The sequence below is a fragment of the Neopelma chrysocephalum genome, unplaced genomic scaffold (assembly GCF_003984885.1).
Source record: "Neopelma chrysocephalum unplaced genomic scaffold, ASM398488v2 Primary Assembly neopelma1_43, whole genome shotgun sequence".
NCBI classification, from domain to species: domain Eukaryota; kingdom Metazoa; phylum Chordata; class Aves; order Passeriformes; family Pipridae; genus Neopelma; species Neopelma chrysocephalum.
This window is the reverse complement of record NW_020897702.1, coordinates 9,538,166-9,558,621: the sequence shown is the minus strand read 5'-3', so window position 1 is coordinate 9,558,621 and position 20,456 is coordinate 9,538,166. Positions and strand designations below refer to the sequence as shown.

At 41.9% G+C, this 20,456-nt stretch overlaps 1 protein-coding gene across 3 annotated transcripts in view; it reads left to right on the top strand.

Moving 5' to 3' along the window:
- ELMOD1 (ELMO domain containing 1) overlaps nucleotides 1–20,456 on the top strand; it is a 47,996-nt gene that overhangs the window by 633 nt on the left and 26,907 nt on the right. For 2 of the 3 annotated variants that reach the window (XM_027677292.1, XM_027677290.1), the window contains exons 2-3: nucleotides 16,535–16,640; nucleotides 16,943–17,037. In XM_027677292.1, the coding sequence (XP_027533093.1) occupies nucleotides 17,021–17,037 (17 nt within the window). In that variant the 5' untranslated portion in view covers nucleotides 16,535–16,640; nucleotides 16,943–17,020. Of the gene's footprint in view, nucleotides 1–56; nucleotides 136–16,534; nucleotides 16,641–16,942; nucleotides 17,038–20,456 lie in introns of those variants that run through there. The other variant, XM_027677291.1, reaches the window with a different exon arrangement.

Genomic DNA, 20,456 nt, shown 5'->3' with positions numbered 1-20,456 from the left:
GCTTCCCCCCCTTCATCTTCGCTTCCCTGCCCGGCAGTGGGAGCGAAGTTTTGGCCCTTTGAATGCGGGACGCTTCCTAGGAAGACCTTGGGGCGTAAGAAAATTTGGAACCGCTGAGTGGTTTGCGCATTTAGGGTATTTTTAGCTGATTTTAAAATTTTTTTAATTTAAATTTTTTTTATTTTTTTTTTTACTGCCCCATCCTTTGTAATTGGGCAGGAGGAGGGCGGCGCTGGGCGACCGACAGACGCACGGCCCTGCGGCTCCGCAGTGGGCTCTGCGCCCTGCCCTGCCTTGCCCCGCAGCCTGCCCTGCCCCGCAGCCTGCCCTGCCCCTCAGCCCACCCTGCGCGGCCCCGCCGGCGTGGCTTGCCCCGCCGCACCTGCCCTGGAGTCTGTGCGCCTCAGTGACACCAACATGTTCACATGATAATGATGACTTCTTTTTTTCATGGCATTCTCTTCTTTCCTGTCTCCCCTTCATCCCCCGCATGGTCATTGTGTATTGAAGTTACGCTTGCTCCCGAATTTACTCCAGGATTGATGTCTGTAGTCTTTGATGTTGCCCTTTGTCCTTGCCGTTTCTGGTTTTCTTATAATTTCTTTTAAAATGGTAAAAGAGAGTAGCGAAAGTCTATGTCAGAATGGGGGCGGCGGGGCGGGGGAGGGGGGGGGGCGACGCGGGAGAGGGAAGAACAACACCTTTGTCCCAATTCAGTCAACTCAACAGCCAGATCACAACAAGCTGGGTTTTTTGTGACAAAGGCATTTGAAACAAAGGAGCCATTTTTGAAACTGGAAGAAATTTGTTTTGTGGCTTGCATGCTTTAATAAATCCAGATTTTCATTCTTTTCTTTTCTGCATCCCCATGCCCCACCATCCCACCCTTCTACTATTGTAATGTATCCTAAAATGACATAGAAGAAATAGCATCCCTAAAATCCTGCATCATCCCTATGCACTACAGCAAGCTTACACATTGCCTTCTGTTTCAAACATTTCATTGCGCGTTTTTAAAGAATGTTGTTTTCTACTGATAGATCAATGAATAGTTGAATCAGTTGAGTGTGCTTGTGATAAAAACATCTTGTCTCCCCAAGAACAGAACAGCAAAAGACTCCTTATGTATTATAATTTGGTAGGTGTTGCATACTTATGTCTGTTTAGCAAAGTGCAAGTTCAGATGAGACTTGCGATTCTTAGGAGACCCTGCTTTTCTCTGACTGTCTTAAAAAATGTGGACTACCGCACTGCCAAATCAAACCGGTGGAGTCTAGAAATATCTTTTGACTTGTTCAATTCTCATAATTTGCATGTCATTTTAAGCAATCATTTCAACTAAAACAAATGCAAAACTATATTGCTCTAGCAATTGACTTATCAAGGCTAATAGAAGCTCAGAGACAGGAAGGCTATGGTTTTCAGGAGTGAAATCATGTGACAGCATCAGATGCTGTATGTGTCACTCTAAATAGAAAATGGACAGAAAATAATCCTGGGAAAGCACCAAAAAATGGAAAAACTGTGCAACAGAATGAATTTGTTAACTTTCCTGCTGGTTCACTGATAATATATGTTCTGCTAGTGTAAAAACCTGCTACAGCTGAGTGCATAACAAAGTGCCTACGAATTCTTTGCCTGCTCAGCTCTTGAGACAGGGCTTTATTAACCATGGGACAACATCATATTAGCTGCACTGACACGTGTGAACCCAAGAATTTCCTGTGATCAAACATCTTTCTGTTGCTCTTGACGAGGAATTACAGCCCCTTCACCTAAGCAGAGAACTTGTACTTGCAGTTAATCTGTGATCAGCTATAGACCAATTTAAAAAAAAATCTGTTCAGTTATACAGTTAGGGCACAGGAACTATACAGAGTTAGGTGAGCTTTATTTTTCCCATTTGAAGTCTTAGCAGAAAAATTGCAAGAACAAGAAGCTTGGGTTGCCTGGAGATCAAATCTTGTTGGATTTAATGCCCTCTGGCTGATGAGACTACCTTTTTTTTTTTTAATGAACATCTGCTCAACCTTCTTGATTGGAAAACTTCTTTTATTTGCCATTCCTTTGAAATCCTTTGCTGGTAATGCAGGGCAAAGGACTGTGTGAAGTATGTTACTCTCATTCAATGCAAGCTTTGGGAAGGAGGTGTGAAGAGTAAACTCCAGAGTAAGGTTTACTGGAATACTGAGAAGGAAGCCAGGTGGTGAGAATCTAAGCAGGTAAGAAGGATAAAGTAGAGAAAAATAAAATGAATAATGAGCCTGATGTAAAGAGATGTGGATAATGTTTATGTTAGTGCAGGACTGTGGCTCTGGTTCAGGCTTAACATCCTCAGCATCCATCTAACATGATATGAGCTCGAATACTGAGCAGTGCTGTACTGCAGGATTTGCCAAGCCTGAGCCAGAGGTGGAAATGCTGCTTGTTCCTGCCAGGCAGTGGAAAGGGAAGTCTGACAGCAGAGACTGTGGGAGCAGCTACCCAAGTCACTTCTTATGGTACGTGAGACTGCATGAGCACTCCTTTTCAAGGCAAAGCAAGCATTTTGGTGGCAAGCTGACCTGTTTGACTTTGCCTTGAGACAAACTATGAATATGTTTACACTAGTGATTTGGCTCACATCCAGCTTGAGTATCTGACACATTTCCTGAAAACCTTCTCCAGTTGCCTTGTGGTGGTTGAGGTCTCAGGGCAGGCTTGCTACAAGAGACCCGAAGTCTCCCATTGAAACTAAACCAGGACTTCCACTTTGGAAGCGTTCCCATTCAATTACTGAGTCTTGCATGAAAGACATTGGTTTCTTTAAAGTACCTCTCAGCTGTAATCAAGTGAGCAGTTCTCATCCACTTTAGCGTAAAACCAGTAAAGAGCCCCACACCAGCTTTTTTAGCTTGAAACATTTCTGGCAGTTTGTTCTGGGGTGCTGTGTCCTATTTCCCTGAAAAATGTGAGCAAACACTTCTCAGCTTTCTGTTACAGCTGAGAGGCCCTTCAAAAAGATAGTTTCTAGCATTACAGTAGGTATAGTACTTACTACATAGGAGTGAATATATATGAGTGAAACTAATCAATTGGGTATGGTGTTTTTTACATGTCCTAATCTGTCTGCAGATCCTCAGGCTGAGCACTCCATCCTGCTTCAGATAGATATAGTCACAGACATGAAAAGGAGCCTGGGGAATAGGAGAAATACAGGAGGTGCAAAGACTGGAATTGAAAACGATTGACAGTGTAAGCATGTAAAATTGCAAATTGTTAGAGCAGATTTAGGAGGTGCAATATACTGTGGTCCTCATGACTATGTCTGTAGGAAACTGTGTACCTGTCAGATCTCCCCTCTCCGATGATATTGTACCTAGAATTACTTCACAGGCATTTTCAGTCCAGTTGTCCCTGCCTTTTTGTTCTTCACCTCACTTCATTGGTTTCTTGGAGCACCTGAGAATAAATAGGAGGAACTATTTTGGGAGCACATCAACTGCAACCCAGCATTTAGTCCAAGGGACCAGATTGGAACTACTCCAGCATCTACATAGAGTGTTTTGTTTAAAAACAAGCAGCCTTTCCCCAGCCTATATGGTTTCAATTTCAAGTGCTTGGCAGGACTTTTTTCCTTGGCAGAGGCACTTCTGTTGGTCTGTGCTCTGCACTGATGTAGCTGTACCTTCAGCAGTAGTTCTGTATTTTGCTTTTCTGGGGAAAGATACTGAGATAGAGAGATTAAAGGACAGGACCAAAACCAAAAATATTATTTAAACCAAGTCCTGTCTCCACAGCATTCTGTATCATCCTGCTAACTCAGTCATTGATGTCTTCTGATGGTAAGAAGGAAAGGCAGCTTCTGTAAAGAAGGCTTGTTTAGGCCTGTGTGCAATCAGCTATCAGTTTCATAAACACAAGAGTTATTCCTTAGCATATGTATACCATCTGCCATGTGTGCCCATATTGTATGTCTATGTCTGCCACAAGTGAACCAATAAGTTTCCTAGGACTCCAAAATCATAACACTGTTGGGGTCAGCATATTGAGCAAGTGCTTCTATGGCCAATTACAGATTGCACTGATAATGAACAGAAGTTTTCCACTGTTTTTATATTCTTCTTTCTCTTTTTAGTAATCTTGTATATATGAAAAATAAAGATAAATCTCTACCTTTTGTTGTCTTCCAGGATGACTTTGGTATTGAGATTTGTCCATGGTGTAGCAAGACCATTTGTTACTACACTCATAATACTTGCACAATCATGTGGGTGTGCAGGTGATATGAATTGGGCCCCTTAGTACAACGCTGTCCTGTGGTCATGGAAACGGTAGTGCTCCTCCATAGCTCTGGTAGGCAGTTATAAGAGCAAGTCTCTTATTCCCTCTCCCACTCTGCTTTCACAAAGCCATATCCATATCAACATTGACTTGGATGCGTGCCATCAAACAGGTTGTGCCTCTGAAACACTAAGATCAATGCAGGGTTTGTTAATTTTGGGCTTGCTAGGCCTTCGTGCTGTCAGTGTTAAAGCAGCCTGAGGAGAACAGATGGGCTGAAGGAGGAAAAGAGTTGTTCTTCCTGAACCACGTGAAGAAGGGAGAAGAGTGGGAAAAGGAAAGGAATGGTGGTGCTCCCAGAAGATGATATGGAAAACAGGACATACCAGAGCGCGAATTAAGACAAGGCTACGCAATCTACTCCCAGCTCTTTCATGCAGGCTACAACATTATCTCCAAGAATTTGAGACAGTCGTTCTTCTTTGAACCTCATTTGTCCTGACCAGCATGTGCTATATCATACAGGTTACTGCCTCAAGGATAATATCAATTCATGTTAATGAACTATTATATCTGCTGCAAGTATTCTGCAAACTTGTTTTATTTATTTTCTTTTAGAAGTTTTTCTCTCACTTTACACTTATGGGGTAAATGGTAGGACTATACAAAAAAAAAGTATGCTCACTTTTCTAATTAGAGACACTGAAGGAAGAAGACTTTGTGTTGCATTGTGTTAAGAATAAACCCGTTATGGCAGTCCTGTCAGTCATCCTGTCCTAGTTTGTATTTCTCCTGGCTCTGCTTTGTTGTTCTTCCCCGGGTGACGTTGTTACAGGAAGAGTTTCCAATGGTCTTCATATCTCTTCTTTCTTTTTTCTTTCCATGTTGTCTTCTCCCACCTTTCCAGTTTGCTGCTATCAAATCTTTGCCAGTATCCTTTTCTGTTTGAGACTGAGCACCTAGAAGAAAGCAAACATTTGGTAGGACCAAGCAGGAAGTAGCAGAGGGAAGGAGAACACCAGAGCACCTTGTACTTCCTTTGTCACTCACCTTTTCCCTACTTGGTTGAGAAAGTACATTTTGTGCAATTACCACATAAAAATGGTTCCTGTACCATGCTTCAAAGTGTGCTTCATAGGTCTTGCTCACCAGCCGGTATAACTTCATTGACCTTCAGACCATTCTTTCCACCTTTACCTTTTGCAGATCTTCATCACCTTTTTCTCTTACTTAGTCATGTTAGTGGTGGTTGTGTTGCTGTATCCCTCCTTTCTACAAATCTCCCTGTCACCAAACTCTATCATAGCTTTCTTTATCCACTGCCTATAGAAGCAGCACTTGATCTTGATGCTACTTGGAGTTATCTTAAGCTACAGTAGGGTGAAGTGAGTCTTAATGCATTTTTACAGTTGTTCACAACCCTTGTTAATAGAAACTAAAATTTGGTAAGATACTTGTGAGTCTTCCAAGTTGAAGAGTCAACTGATAGCTGCTGGTACATAGGCCTGTCTGGATAACAGATTTGGGAAGATACCCTAAAGTGATGTGGGGTTTTTTTTTACCGTGTTGCCATTCAAAACTTTTCCTTAAAGAAGAGCTTAAATCTGTTTCAACCAAAACATGGAGTTTGCAATATATATTGAAGAAACTTAAGAAAAATTTTCTGTTTTCCATGATAAAATAGATTATTTCTTCCCCTTCTCCTCACCCCAGGCACTGGAAAAACCAGAACAATCTACCCTGCATATGTCCTTCTGGGCAGAAAATGCATAACCAGAGATTCCAGCAAGGTCATATACCTGGAGTTGTCCTGATTTCCTTCCTCCTGGGATGCAGAACATCTCACTGAGCAGCAGACAGGAGATGAAATAATAGGCCATGAAGCTTGCAAAAAAACTGCAGTGGGATTTAGGTCCTTCTGTCCACTGATTAAGTATGTTGCTCGTTTATTGTGGTCCCTCTGCAGACTGCAGGACTCCAGGCAGCTAACAGCTGGTGCATAACACTTGCTGTAGGATGCCCTTGGTTTCACAATTGTGATGCTTTGTGACATCATCTAACTGTCTTACTGCATGGGAGATCATCATTCTTGAATCCTGTGTTAGGGAACAGTTTGTCTGTAAAACTACAGCAGGAAATGCAGAAACTCTCATGTACCCTACTTGCCCTACACTTGCATGACTGTCTCTCAGAGCTCTGTGGAAAAGTTGTCATTCCCATGCTGAAGTAATTTGGTGCAATGTTGAGAAAATGGCACCACATGGAGTAATTTTTTGTTAGATCAGTATGAATTGTGTCTGATCTTCACCAGGTTCCTAGGTAAATAAATTGCTTTATGCTCCTTTAGCCTGAAAGCTGAGTTTGACCTTAGACCTGACACCTCTGGTGTCCTTGTCTTAACTTCCTTTCTTTTTTTTTTTTGGGTGGCGAGGGGTGTCAGCAAACTACATCTCAAAGTCCTTAGTTTTACATGCTTTCAGGCTGATGCTTGGTGTGAGCTTGTATTAATAGGATGGCTGAATTCACTCTGCTTGGTCCAAGCAAATATAATGGTAGATGGAAAGGTAGGGAAAAGGATAGAGCAAGCATCTCTGGTGTAATTCCATTGACATTGCAGATCTGCATGTGACCCATTGATAGAAAGATGTTCCTTCCCCACAAACTACTGTTTATTAGGAATTGATAGGGCTCTAAAGCAAATCCAGACTTTAGTTAATTTTGGTGGCAAGGGAATACATCCTCTTTGCCTTTTAACTTGTACTCTCCACTCATCTTCAGGCAATGAGGTGGAAACCAAGAAGGGAAGGCAAACGCGCATCAGTCATTCACTTTTGAAAATAGTAATTTTGGTTTTTTTCCATGAAGCTTCTGCAGTAATTAGTCTGGGAGCTAACCAGGCAGCATATTTGGATTTTATGCATCTAACCTTGTAGGTTTTATTCTAAACTTGATGGAATGTTGCTATGAAGTGTGATGTTTTATTTAGAACAGACTTCCTTGCAATTCAAGCTGTTGTACAGTGTGTCTGGAAGCAGATCAAGTGGGCCAGAAACTTTGTACTGCAAACCATGTAGACATGTATGAGCCACCCAGACGATGCTGCTGTTCTCCTGGGTGAAGTCAGCGGTCAAGTGAAAGTTCATGAGAGGTGGCTAAAAATTATACCATTTTATAATATATGAAGGAGGGGGGTGGAGGAATTTGCTGTGGGTTGAAGGCTGTTTTCAAGTATGACACTTCATTTTTAGCTGATATGTCATCTACTCTGTTCTCTTCCGTGTAAAATACACTTTCCTCAATATGTAAGGTGAGCTTGTTAAGAGTGAAAACACCATAGACAGAGACAACACTGGGATACTTTAATTCTGTTGAATTTAGGCATCTGACAACATTTCTAGAAGTTTACAGTTCTCTGGGATGTGGAAAGCTTCCTGTGTTTTTTAACTTCATATTTATTATTAGAAATAGAATGTACCCAGCAAAGTCTTCACTGGTAGTCTGAAGTGACTTCATGTAGTTTTGTCCTCCACATCTTTCAACATTGTAATAGAGCAGAGCTAATAGAAATTGGTAAAAGTATTACCACAGTTCTGCATCCAAAGCATGTCTGTATGCATGAACATCTCCTCTGTTGAATTTCTGGGATATAGTTTGCTTTGAACAGTCAGGTAGAGAGCCATAGCCTTCTCTTTTAATGGGCTGTAGTGGTTTGAACCAGGTTTTCCCCCTGAAACTAAGAAAGTGGTAACCCCCAGGGGGTGGTGACCCTTGGGGCTTGACCAATCAGTGCTCCTGCAAAATATAAACATATCTCTGGAGACCGGAAAAGAAGCAGTAGTACTTCTTGTGGGGAGAAGAAGAGGTGGCCATGTTGTAGAGGCCACGAGGAGAAGGGGCTCCGGCCCCTTAGGGGGCTTTGCCCCCCCCAGCCCCCGGTTGGGGGGCTTGCAGGGACTCGGAATGGTGTTGAAGCTGGGCTGAGTGCCTGCGGCTAGGAACTGGGGGAGTTTTCTCCCCTGTAAGTAGAAGTGGGAGACGCTGGGAGCAGCGACGGAGCAGCAGCGGAGACAGTAGCGTCCGAAGAGCAGTGGCAAAGAGCCAACTGATAAGGACCAAAAGGAGCAACACAAGCCGGTATGCAGCTAAGGCAGACACAGAGGTGTCTGAGGAGAAGGAAAAGCAGCAACAGGACAAGAGAACCAAGCCAGCAGCAGGAACAGAGTTTCGCGGGGTAAGAACTGGATAAACCAAAACCCCCAAACTCGCTAGAGACCCCTCCGAGAAAGAGGAGGGGGTGGTGGACTGAGAGGAGTCCTAAAGTGCAGTATGCACTGCTGAGAGGAGCTAGGAAGCTCATGGCCTCCTGAGAGATAAGCCAGGACGGCCGAAGGAATGTGTGTGTGTGGGGGGTGACCTTGGCCCCCCCTGCTCCAGCTTCAGAGAAGCTGGCAGCCATCTTTGAGGCAGAGCATGGGAGCTCTGCACAGGGGCTTGATTTCCCCTGAAGATACCAGACTGTCACGAAGACCCCCGTGCTTCGTGATATGACCGTGGTGGAACGACCTTGTCTGGGGTTACGTAGTCCACGGAAAGACCCCCGTTTGAAGACGGAGGGCCGAGGGGCTTGGAGACCCCCTCGTGTGTGCTGGCAGAGAGCCAGCAACTGCTTCTGCTGCCTGGAAGAGAAGAAGAGAGCCTGCTGCCTAGAGAGAGCCTGCTGCTGACAGACTGGAAGGGGTCTTTTCTTCTTCTTCTCTCCTGGACTTTTATTTGGAGGGAGAAGAGATTTGGCCCATTGTAAATATTACTGTCATGGTAGAGATAGATATAGAGTTAAGATTGTATGCAGTGTATTATAGTATTTATTTATTTGTATAGTCTTTGTAATATATTCCTTCCCCCATATTGAGTCTCGTGTTTTTGTCTGGAAAACCCATCTCACATGGGGTTGAGATGTGGGTGGGGGGCTAGGAATCAGAATTGGATTTTGGGCCTTTTCAAACCATGACATGGGCAGAGATCAATAATAAAAGGTGGAGATGCTTCTACAAGTCTGAATTCTGGTTTGATGTTATCTTCATTAAACTATAGGTTATCACTGAACAAAAATCTGTGGAGGAATTGCATTATGTAGACTGAATTGGGTAGTGTTAGAGGTAACTTGCCATGTGAGACTTGATAAGTAAATTTTCTTGAAGCCAGATACAATCCTATGTGACTGCCTCTTACAGGTATTGCAAGACCCTCTTGATCTTTCGTCGTTGTGTATCAGGGATGCTATTTACCATTTTAAAGAGGCAGTAATGGTGCTAAGGTAGAACTACAAAATTAGAGACTTTCAAAGCATTGTTCTGTAGCTTGAGAGAAAGTGGGGGTTTTGTGCTCTCCCACCCCCCAACTCTGCTTTTAAGCTTTTATTCAGGGCTCTTTTTATCGCTTAATTGTGTTGTATGTGCTCATGCTCACAGGACTAAAATTCAGTTAAATTTCACTTCACATCTAGGCTTTCTTTCACTCTCCTAGTGAAATACTGAAATGAAAAATGTCAACCAGTGATGGAGATAAGGAGGGGAAAAAATTTTATTACCTGTGACAGTGTGACTGAAGTCAAGTCTTGCTTATTAACATCATCAATCAAGTGTGACATTTTGTTCCAAGACTTTCTTCTAAAGAGTGCTTTACGTTGAATACAGCCTCATCATGGGCACATGGAAATGAAAATATCCTTCTGTACTGAGATGAGAAACTAAGCTCACACAAAACAGGCATCCACTCTTGATCTTTGAGGTGAGTCCTAGCAGTGGCTGCATCCACTGCTGTCAGGCAAAGCAGCTTCTGAGCCAACACAAAGTGCTTTTGCACTCCATGGAACTGCTGTTTGAGGCAACCTGTTCTTGGGAGCTTTTTCAGCAGTAGAGCCATTTGCCAGGATGCGTTCTGAGTTGGAGAAGTCAGAGCAGTGTTCTTGCTGTAACAAAGACCTATAAATGACTATGCTGCAATTGAGATGGTTGAAGTTCCTCTGGTTTTACTAGGGACTTTTATGCCACCTTTGGGCATGAATGCAAGCTGGCAGATGCAGATAGGTATATATCTATTCCATGGATAGCCTGATAAACAATACTTGCTGAGAATTAGAATGGCTTACCAAACTGGAGTCCTAGAGTTGTTGGGGATTTATTTGTATCTGGGGGTTTTGTGTGTTACATTGATACCGGCGGGACTCTTGGAGGCTGTCATTTTTGAGTTGTACAACCCTTATAATGATTTGTTTATGGTCAAATTGTATGGTGTAGGCTTCTGAGTGGGAGTGAAGGGGAGAGATAAGATAGAGGGAATGATTTTGTTCCATCCTAAAGCTAAGCTTGTTTCTTGGGAAACACTAAAAAGTGTATAGGAATTTAATGAGAAGTTGGTAGGTCTTAAACTGATAAAAGAGCGGGGACTTGGGCACCATATCTGATGTATCTCTATAGCAATATAGTACTATGAGTACTTGGGTATAACTCAGGTTATCTGAGACCTTCCCGTAAAAGTGACCATGGGGGAAGTAGAGAATCAAAGGCTGAAAGAGACATTAGAGTATATCCAGTCCAACCTCCTGCCCACATCAGGGTCAGCTCTGCGATCAGGCTACTCAGGCCTTCATTCAGCTGGGACTTGAAACCTCAAAGAACAGAGACTGCACAGTCTCACTGGAAAACCTGTGCCACTGTCTGACTGTCCTATTCAGGAAAAATTTTTGCCTTGTATCCAGGCTGAACCTCTCCTGTGAAAGTTTCTGCCTGTTGCTTTTCACCTTCCTGCCCTGCACTGCTGTGAAGAATCCATCTAAGACTTCTCAACAACGTCCCTGTAGGCACCGGAGGTGTTGTTACATCCCTCCAAAGCTGTCTCTGCCTGGGGCTGAACAAGCTCATCTCCCCCCTCCCCCCACCACCACCTCAGTGGCCTCTGCTTAACTCTCTTCAATTTATTGGTGTCTTTTGTGTATTGCTGGAGCGCCAAACTAGACAGTGTCTAAATATGGCCCAGAGTGCTGAGTAGAGGAAGATAATCTCTTTCTTCAATCTACTTATTGGCTGTGTTTGTGTTCATGCAGCCCAGAGTGCTGTTGTCTGTCTTTGCATACTGCTGGCTTGCTGCCAGCTTGCTATCCTCCGGGACCTCAAGGGACATTTCATAATGTGCATCAGCAATTCTTCCCCTTTCTAATTCTAGTTATCGCAGATTGGTGTTCGAGATACAGAAGCACTAACATTCCCTTCAGAAAAAAAAAAAAAAGGAATATACAGAGGCAAAACTCTTTTGCTGACGTAAGGCTCAAGCCTATTGTCCCTCACAGATTAATACATGCAGGTTTTTGAGGTAAATGACGGGTAAGTGGTGACCCAGGATACTGCTGGAAAGAAAAGTTGCAGCCTGAAATCAACATCATGATGATGGCATTCAGAAAACCATACTTTGAAACTGTAACAACTAAACTTAAAAATAAATTACTGGGCTTTGGGGTTTTTTGGTAATCTAAGGATCCACATAAACAAAGTTCTATATTCAGCCTGCTTGTATTATTGGTTCCAACAATTTTTCTCTTCAGCACAGATACTCTTTCTTTATAATTGGAATATAACCCTTGTAAGTGTTTGCAACATGCCAGGTGAACCATTAGCTTGAAAAACAAATATTGTCAAGGAAACTACCTTGGGTTTATATTTTACTCTGAAAATACGGTGATTTATATTAAATAACACAACTTTTCTCTTCAGCTGTATCTTCAGCTTTCTTGAAGACAAACAAGGCAAACCCTGAGCTTCAAATGAAGAGGTGACTTTTAAGGCTTACTCTTCATTTCTTTGAGCTTCCAGCAACTGTTAACCTTTCAGATTGATGCATGTTTTACTGTACTACCAAAAAGATCATAGAGTCACAAGAAATTCCAATAGTTGATGTTTATTTAAGGACAGCTTCAGTTATATTTTGAGGCAGAGTTTGCAATGGTTTTGCAGTTCTATGTGATTACAGTAGTAATGCTTCTCTTCCAAGAAAAGCTGTGGTTAGTTTTAGGAGGGAAAACTGCTGTCTTGTTTAAAATAAACTGGATGAAACAATTGGCAATGAATTGATATGTGGGTGTGGTGTTGGAGGGAGAAGGAAACTGCTTTGTGGAAGTGGTGTGGTACAGGATAAAATCCTGCAAGCCGAGAACTTGAGCATGTGGGACATCCAAACTGTGTCCTTGCTCCATCATTCTCAATCTAGAGCCTTACAACATGGATCAGTCTCTTCATCTCGAAGAGCAGACTTCAGACATTGAGTCAAGAGGTTTTCTGTAGTGGATCTATATTGTTGGTGCAAGCTACTTCTAGAGAGTTAATGGAAGATAGATGACAAAGTCAGACCTACTTGTCTTTAGACTTACTTCAGCTGCATGACTTAAAATCAGAAAAGGCTGAAAATCTGACTACAAAAGGAGAAGAAAAGTATCGTGTAGGTCCCTTAGTGAGAAAATGTGTGCATAGCACGAAGCTGGAACATTTTCTTAAGCTCTAGAAAAACACAGCTAAAGTAAAACCATATAAAAGTGCAAATTTGGGCTCTCGGTGGTGAGTGGAAGCTGTTTCCACCAGGTTGCTCCCTATGGGGCACTTGCTGGCTCTGGGTGTCCCACTGAGAGTCTGGTACTTTTTGACAAAAGTGATATTTGAGAAGTGCATGAAGGAGGCTGGACGTCAAGTCCTTCTCCCTGACCAAAAATGGGGTGGTGGGGGAGGGAGGAGGGGATGGTTTGTTTGTTTTCTGTTGTCTTTTTTCTAAACACACCTAATACAATTGACTTTTTGGGTAAACTCTGAAGTGTTGATTGAACGTGTTATCCTAAGCTATAGCTGCTCTTCCTGTTCACTGAGATGCTGGAAGTAAAGTTTCACTTATGAGAAATCTGTTACATTTTGAGATAAAGAGACTGGCAGAAATTTGGTCTTGTGGCTCTATAGGTTTATGAATAGTTGAACTTAATCAGCTGTGAATTGTGATAACAATCTTTCTAAAGAGTTTTCTTTAGAACACTGTTTTCTTCACAGAAAATCTTTACTGAATTCCCCTAGAGAATCACTTATGGAGATATATGGAAATAGGGAATCCTGCCCTGCAGTCCTACTTGTTTGAAGATGACTGTAAATTCTCAACTTCCGATTTGGCTTCCCAGTCTAGCCTGGATGTAAATAGCTTAGTGCCACGTGTGTGTGTGTCCACAAAAGTGAATTGTTGCAAGAATCGCAGAGCATGGCACTGGTTTTTTATCTCTACTTAGCAGATTACAGCATTTAGAAAGCCTGTCTGCCACACATAAAAAGTAAACTTTTTACCTTATGAACCAAGACAGCAGCATAGATTGTCTGTGCATCTGCTTGAGCTGGAAGTCTTGCCTCTAGGTCTTGAAGCCTTCTTGTTAACAGAGTCAGGTGGAATTTGATTACATTGAGCCCCAGTGGAAACTGCTTTTGAGACCATGGCCTTCCTATGGACCTGGTTATTACCTGGGCCTGTGCTATAGGGAACTGGCTGTTGAACATGCAGAGTGAACTGTTCCTCTCCAAGTTGAAAGGCTTTGATATTGATTTCTATGGCATCAGGACTTCAGCTGTAAAGTTTCTTTCTCATGACTTTCCCGCACATGTTTTAGTTAAAAGGGAGAGAGCAACAAAAATTATTCATGTAATTCCAAGGGCGTGCTTTTAAAGATATCCAAAACTGGCACTTTTAACCGTTTGTCATGCTTGTTTTGTCACTTAGTTTTTTGCTCTTTCTTTGCAACTAGTGACCTTCCTTTGAGTTTAGCTTTCTGGGAAGAAGACAAGGGTGTATGAACAGCTTTTCATTCACTCATGGCTAGGCTTCGCGAACGAAGATTTGGGAAGGGCTCTACCCACGTTTGTTACAAGCATGCTGGTGGCTAAAAACGCCAATACAAGATAGACACGTCCGGTTGCAAAAGGCACAACAGAAAGACTCCTTAGGTGGTATATTCTGCAAGACACGATTCTTTCTGCATTGTCTTTTCTCCTCAAGAGTGATCCTGTGTGCTTTCTCAAAAGCATCAGCAGTATTAAAGATAGTGTGTCTCCAGACCTCCCGATTGGAGGCCAGAGTAGACCACTTATGTTGATCAGTATGGCCAAGGCTGAGATGTTGTTTCAGGGAGTCCTTGTATCTTCTCTTTGGGGCTCCTCTCTTGCAGCAGTCGGTGGCAACTTCACCATAGAGCACGATCTTAGGGAGGCGGTGGTCCTTTATCCTTGAGACGTGCCCTGCCCAACGCAGCTGTGTTCTCAGCAACACGGCCTCAATACTTGTAACTGCTGCTTGTTCAGGAACAGACATATTAGTCACATAATCTGACCAGTGGATGTTTAGGATTGTACGAAGGCAGCATTGATGAAAGCATTCTAGGAGTCGCAGATGGTGGCAGTAGATGACCCATGATTCGGATCCATATAAAAGAGTAGACAGCACTATGGCTCTGTAAACACTGATCTTTGTACTTTTCTTCAAGTGTTTATTTCACCAAACTCTTTTATGGAGTCTTCCGAAAGTACTATATGCCTTTGCTAACCTGTTGTCTATCTCTCCGTCAATCTTACCATCCAAAGAGATGAGGCTGCCTAGGTAATTAAACAGCTACATTGACTTAAAATACAGTTTTTGAAACAGTCTAATTTTTAATGAGCATTCAAAATGAATTTATAATTGGCTGTAGCTGGTAACTGTTCTTGCAGGGAGAGTATCTGGAGGCTCCATGCCACACTTGGATGAACCGGTTCTGGAGTTCAAGCAAGTTGAACTTCTTTTCCCTTTAAAGCAGTAGTAAAGCAGCATAATTTTCAGCAAGTACCTTGATCAGAATCAAGAGGGAGCTGACCTTGGAGACTGAGGCCAGCTCACACTTTTAGAGGGGGTTGATCTGACAGCTCGTGGCAATTCTGGCAGTCCTTTATACTGATGCCCTTATGGGTCAAATTTTGTGTTGGAGCTTCCTTTGTTCAAGTTGATGCTAAAATGCTGAGACTCAGCTGTAAGAATTTTTCACAAACTGTATCTTTTAAACAGCAAATTATTAGACTGGAGAAGGGGAGCAGGTTACATCCCCTCCAGTTTTTGCCTGTCTCCTGCGCTCCCTGTGCTTTCTGCAATAGAAGACGTATCAAAAGCTCTATCAGGAAGTGTTAGGAGCCTGCCTACTGTGTTCATTAAAGAACCAGAGTTTGATGTTATCATCTCTCTACCCTTGCAAGCAGGTGTCACTGCAGCCAGCACCAATTACAGCTGTATTCAGGGGACAGCAACATGATTCAGCCAGTCAAAACTAATATAAATGAATGAAGCTTTCACAGTTCAGGGATTATATATTTTTAGCAAGCTGTACGTGATGTAATCCGACAAGATAGCTGCATTTTTCTGAACTTAAATGCTTGGTCTGTTCCTGTCAGCAAGCAATAACAGAATGTGAAACTTGCAAGTTACAAAGGGGAAAGAGTATGAGAACAAGGTAGGGCAAGAAGATTTTTATCCCGTCAGTGCTGATAGGTCCTGGAGAAGAAAATAGATTTGAGGTTCTCTAGATTTATAACTTTGTGACAAAAGAGGTCAAATTTCTTAAGGCTTTCAGTACTTTTCAGCATGCTGCATGCAGTGCTAATGGAAAACAGGCTCTTAAATAATTTCTTCACAGCTTTTACTTAGGCCTTTGTGTGTGGTTTATACTAGTACAGAGCTTGAAAGTGTGGTCTTGTTCCCCTTTAAGTCTTGGATTAAGCTGTCCCAACAGCAAACACATGTAGCAGTACCTGTTTTCTGACAAGTAAAGAAATTAAAAATGTTTTATTACCTTTTACAGGATATCAAGTACAGTAATCTGAGAAGTCTGCATCGTTTAGTCAAATATCACTTGTAAGTGAATACTTCATTTCAGGAACATGAAGTAAAGAAGTGGTGACCAGGGAGAGTCTGCAGTACACAGGCAGGGTTATATTTATAATGTTTCTTCATTATTTCTTCCAGTTCTCCTCTACTGGGACTAACTGGTAATCATAATGAATATTAACTGTAGGACACCAGATCTCAGAACCGATGGGCAACCTGGTCAACTCTATTTTAAGACCTCATATGTATCATTTAATATAGTTGGTCACCAGGAAAATTGATTGATATCTCTTGTAGTGAATTAAATCAGGATCAGTAGTATCTCTTTGCTTACATTCTACTTTTACTCAAGGTCTCCAAGTGCTGTTGGAAGTTCTGGCAAACAGAGGACTTTTAATAGCAGAGTGAACCGAGTGTCTCTTGAAACTGCCACTTGGAAACTGCTGTGAACCAGACAGGTATTTGAAGAACACAAGAAGCATTTGTCTGGATGTTTCTTTAAGCTTTCTCACCTTCTTCTGTATTCTCATTCAAGTTTTTACTTCTCTGAAAGGAGACATGGGTAGTATAGTCTGGTCAAAGTATGTGCACAGGCTAAAGTGTGAACAAATTATGATTTTTCATTTTGTTTTTGTTGACAGAAAGTTTTATAACATCTTTCCCATGTCTTTCCATAGATGTTTGTTTCAAGAGCCGTTTAGACAACTGAAATATCACTTTTTTTTCTGTTAGTAAATAAGTCTCAATTCTATTTCTACAGCACCAATATCCCCTTCAAAGAAGAGGTCATCAGTGATCAACAGATTACAGCTCTAGCAACACAAACCAAACCATCACTATGAAGCACTTCCTGAGGTAACTGTTCTGTATTTTTTCAAAAGTGTTAAATTATTCTGATTACTTTAATGCTGCAGTGAGTTAAGTGTTTTTACTGTTACTAGTATTACAGAAGCTGTAAACTAGTTTATACAAGATTGCTTTCTATTCACCTAGATCTCACTATTTAATTAAAGCTATTTTAATTTAAATTTTCCTTTCCAGTTTTTTATAGAAAAAAAGAATGTGTCAACTGTCTTGTGGGATTGGAGCAGTGATGTATCAAATATGTCAGGGGAAAATAGGGGAAATAGTAATGTAGAACAGTGCTTGAAAAATTATGGGCTTTTGCTTTCCCATTTTTGTCTACTGTCTGGATTTTTGGAGTGTTATTTGTGAAAGCAGAGAAGGGGAGATGCTTGGGGAGGAGGTGCAAGTGTTTTTGAAGCTGATCATGCTCAGTTTGGGGGAGAAATGTCAATTACGTGCTCCTACATATGACTTGCAGTTGTTTCTCCATAAACCAGGGGTAGAGCGAAGGACTTGAGAGACAACAGCTATAGGTGCAGAAAGACCATGTTGTCTTTGTTCTGTAGTCAATGGAGAGGGTTGAGCACTTCTCAAAATTAATACAGATCAAGAGCCTAATTTGTGCTCATAATCTATCTGGATGAGAGAAACCTTTTCAAGAGAGCTAAAACATATGCTTCTGTATAGAGCATCTGTCACTATATTTTTCTCCCTTTTTAGACTGTTTACTGCAGAGAGTCCTATACACTATGGATATCAGCATCATTACTTCTAGGCTAATCATCTATAATGACTTTGCTGCCAAGCCAGACTTGGTTTAAGCATTTCTGTGGAGTGTTTGGGTCAGCTTCCTCAGGTATCCTGAGCCAGTTGCAAAAGGACACTGTAAGCAGGACATATACAGGCCAAAAGTATAAAGCAAATATTTGTTTGCTAACATCCACAAAAGACAGATAAGACTGAATGTGCTAAACGTTAGTGTGCTTACCTCCCTGATAGGCACCAGCCTGGAGGGAAAGAATTGGCCTTGCAAGTGGCCCATGTCTTGGGTGGTCCCAGATCTTCCACCAGCTCCATTGGTATGGGTCCAGTAAGCTGACAGTTCACAATTAACCTGGATAACATCCCTGTGGTGCTTTTTCGCTTTATAATTTTATATAGTCTCATTCTGGAGCCTTCCTTCTGGGATCCTGCTAATTATTTCCATCTCGGCAGTCCTGCCTCTATAATTTTTACCTTTCTTTCTCTGTACAGACTTATTCAGCAGCCTGACCCAAGGTCACAAATTGGTGCCATAAGGGATTTGGGTCATGAGTCCTGCATAAAGTGGACTCTACCATCCTGTGAGTGGGGTGAGACCCTCTGGCTGGGGTCTCAGAGGGTGTTACAGCTTGCCCCCATAGTGATCTGGTATTTCCTGAGCATAAAATAATTTTGGTCCCTCCTGATGGAGATGCTGAGCTGCTGCCAACTTCTAAACTACTATCTCTCCTTCTATTAAACTACCTGTTCTGCTCGCCTTTGTCTGTCCTGGCTCCTTGGTGATTTTTCCGTGTTGGAGAAAGTGTGCTGTTTTGAATATGTGGGTTCCTGAGGCTGTCTTGAAGAAACTGCCTCCTACTTCTCTTTATGGTATTTCTGAAGTCAGTGAATCCTAAAAAATTTGAGAAGTCTTGGTGGTGTTGGATTCTCTGAAGTGGTAAAAGTAGATATTCTGAAAAAAATTGCTTATCTAAATAGCACAGTCTAGGACTTTGTTATGGAAAGTCCAGTATTCCAAATGCTGAACAGGAAGTTGGATTAAGGAATGGGGAAGGGGGAGAATACAAAGCACCTAAAATAGGAAAATACTATTGAAATAGGGAAGCTATTTCTGTTTACTTACAAGCATCTGGATTTTCTTATTTTATGTTAATCCTTTGACATAAACTGATAAGAGTACTCTCATCATAATTTGTCAATATAGAAGAAAAACAGATATTAAAAAGTAAGCTGGGGTCATACTGGGGATAGTGATTTCTGTTATATGTGTTGCAGCCTGTGGTTGCAGGTTTGTGTGATGAATAATAAGGCAGTGAAGGGTGGAGCTGCAGGGACGTATACATGTGAGGCAAGGATATTAAGTCTCCTAGCTTGGGAATCAGCTGGAAAATAAACAAGGTAATATATATTGTGTCCCCTGATGTTTGTCCATTACCGCTAGCAGCAGCCACCTGAGAGCTTAAAGTATTCTTAACTGTTTGTGAAGATCAAATGCAGGGCTGGGTGTTGTGTGCTGATGGCAAAGACTGCTCAGTGGCACAGTGTTTTCCTTCTCGCACATCATGGAGCAGACACTGGACTAGTTGATGCTGATGGCAGAGATTATCTCTACTTTGAAACCAGTGAGCTTAGTTAAGTCTGCGCAAACTGCAAGTCATCTTGTTGATTGCAACATGGAAAATGCCATAAAACGGACGGAGAGAGGAACAGGGCTTTTATCTTTGAAGTTAAAATTACCTCAACTTCGCTTTCTAAGTAGCGGCGGTACTTTCCCTGAAGCAACTTCATGTAGCGTGTATTTGCCTGGACACCCAAGGAGGACTTTGAACAGTGGCTTTCAAATCCAGCTTGTTGTAAGAGAAAGCTCTTACCTATAGGCAGACTGGCCACTGAGCTCTGAGTTAAGTTTGTCAGCTGGAGACACACTGTAGTCTCTGGTTTTTACTGGAGCTGGTCTTCTAAAAAAACACTGCAGTTGTGAATACAGATAATGAGTCATTAGTGTAATTTGCATGCTACTATTACTCATCTGTTGGACCTTTGACATGACTTTTTAGAATCAGCTTGACATCTCCTGTTTCTCTCTTGACAGTCTGTTTTGTATTTAATATTAGTGAATTGTCTTTTTCTTCCTCCCCCCCCCCCCGACCTTTCAATTTAAGAAGCCTTGTTTAGTGTTCTACCGTTCTGTGTTTAGTGAGGTTGAAAGACACCTCTGGAAATCAAATTCTATCACATTGCTCAAAGCAAGGTCAGCTATATCAATTTGCTTGAGGCTGCATCCAGTCACATTTTGAGCATCTCCAAGGGTGGAGATTCTGCAGCCTCCCTGAACAACCTGTTCCTTTTGTTTAGAATCCTAGGTGTGTTATGATCAGGTTCTTCAAAATTCTTAGAAATGCCTCTGCCCAAATTAAGGCGCAAACGAGACCATATACGAAAGTCAATAGTATGGATTTTTATTTAACATTAAATGTGAGGTAGAGATAGAAAGAAATAGGAAAAAGAGAGAGCATGGTAGAGAAAGAGAGTGACAGAGAGACAGATTAAGTAAAAAAAAATATGACCACTCCATGGATTATGACAGCATCCCGTTGATCCTCTTCTTATGGTCTTCTCAGGGGTGAGAGTCACAGTTTTGTCAAAGTGATGGTTGCAGTCTGGAT